Genomic DNA, 1884 nt, shown 5'->3' with positions numbered 1-1884 from the left:
TTCCCTCTTTGTTATCCAAATTTTCGATCCCGTCTCAATGAAAACATCGACATAAGAAAAACGAAATAATTGACAGCAAAGCAAAGATCTTGAGACTTTGGTCTGTCAGACCTGAAGATTTCATGGTGGCTTCCCAAATTTTTATATAGCCCCATTGGCCGCAGCACCGACGCAGCGCTGACGTGGTGAAAGACTGATGTGACAGCTGGCTTTGATAGGTACTGCTTTACGCAGATTCCCGTACTTCCTACTCAAGCGTGGCTTGCGATTAAGCTACTGAGATAGGAAAGCGTGTCTCAATGGCCTAAAGTATAGCCATAGCACGCCACTATTGGGGATTTCGAAATTTGCTGACGTGTCCGGCTAAAACTCCTGATGCGGTTCATCATCAGACACTGCAACCAACTAGTTGAGGTCTGGACTCAGAGCAACACAACAACCGCTCTCGGCGGAGCAGAAAAGAACCAATCAAACACAATTTCCGCTCATTAACTCTCCAAGGTCCGAAAAGGGCGCGGCATTTAGGGCAAGGGCATATCATTCTTTGTCGATATTACGTTGCTAAGAGTGGGTCGTCTTTCTGTCGCATAAACCATCCGCTATCACATACTGGCGTCTTTGCCATTAATATATCATCATGCATCTTTCTATCATCTAGTTAATATCAATACATTAGTATATTCCTCACCGCATCGTAGCCTTGCTGCTCAGTTCCAATGCCCGAAATCGCCCGATATAAAACTCAGCCAGCGGAAGAGACTTCCCAGCCCATTTTCAGAACGACCCTACTAAAGATTTCTATCATCCACCAATCATGGCTCATGATCATTATTCCAATCCCTAAGTTCCTGCCTCAAGGTACATGTAAGTAAGCGAAACCCTGTCTTAATCCAATTTGAAGCCTTGCGCAGCCATTCCGGATGCTCAATGGCGACAGCGAACGTAACCGGCATTCTCGGAGCGTTGTTGTGGATAAATGTTGTAAAGTCTCTTTACTAACATGAGCCCCAATGTTTTACCAAGCTTTTGTCAGGTTCCCTCTTTTCCGCGAACGTTAATTAGGTTAGAATTACATACTCTTCCGCGGGGGTGATGCGGACAATCATGTGGCTTAGTCACCCGCCCTATCTTTAGGTGTCTGGTTGAGTAGCCCCCCACCAGAAGAACAGTCCCACATCCCGCCAGCCATTTGGCTCGCATCCTCTACAACCAGCTCACTGAACGAGCTTTTCAGGAGTGAGTTTGTTTTGCCTCAGCAATCTATCAGTTCAATTCACAAATATCCTTGATATTAGGCGCATGATCAACGTCACTTCATCCAGAAATACACCAATTATTAGAAAGACCTTATTCACTAATTGCACCTACTTTGTATGAGACCATTGAGCAAAGCATCGGGACTAGAGACTCGAATCCCAAGTCACATCAAGCTTCATCCGTCTCACCGTTTCCAGTATTCTCTAGTACCTATAAGACCGTCAGGTTTCTGCAGCAGGGTCTTTTCTAACCTCAAACCACGCAGTAGGATCAGAACCTAATGTGAGCCATGGCAAGGCAAGGGATATAATGCATATGATAAACTTGACAGCATATCCATTCCCACTGTTTTTATTATTTCGCTAATTGCCTCTGTACGACAGTTCTCTCCACCCCCCCCCCCCCCCCAAACCCACTGAGGCCTCTTTAAGTATCAAGGGCCAATACGTTCCCACTACTGGAAGCTTCACCAGATACCTACACGAGGATATAGCCAAGTCCGACAGCAACGTCCAAAATGAGGGGATTTAACCTACCTCATCTAGCCCTCCCTAAGTTACACACCTCAAACACCTACTTTATTTCAATCCGCTCCCTCCAATACTCAAAAATGAGCAATCTCAAGTT

The 1884-nt window shown here is 45.5% G+C and overlaps 1 protein-coding gene across 1 annotated transcript; it reads left to right on the top strand.

Annotated features, from left to right (window-relative positions):
- Positions 1 to 716: 716 nt before the first annotated feature.
- H6S33_007556 (uncharacterized protein) lies at positions 717 to 1538 on the top strand (the record flags this gene model as incomplete). The annotated part of the gene is made up of 5 exons (XM_044838919.1): positions 717 to 864; positions 1034 to 1053; positions 1151 to 1236; positions 1379 to 1453; positions 1526 to 1538. The coding sequence occupies 5 exons, from the start codon at positions 717 to 719 to the stop codon at positions 1536 to 1538; spliced, it is 342 nt and encodes a 113-aa protein (XP_044689092.1).
- Positions 1539 to 1884: the final 346 nt, after the last annotated feature.

The sequence above is a fragment of the Morchella sextelata genome (assembly GCF_020137385.1).
Source record: "Morchella sextelata strain SCLS chromosome Unknown scls_23, whole genome shotgun sequence".
Classification (NCBI taxonomy): domain Eukaryota; kingdom Fungi; phylum Ascomycota; class Pezizomycetes; order Pezizales; family Morchellaceae; genus Morchella; species Morchella sextelata.
The sequence above is the reverse complement of the archived record's forward strand: the minus strand, read 5'-3'. Positions and strand labels throughout refer to the sequence as shown.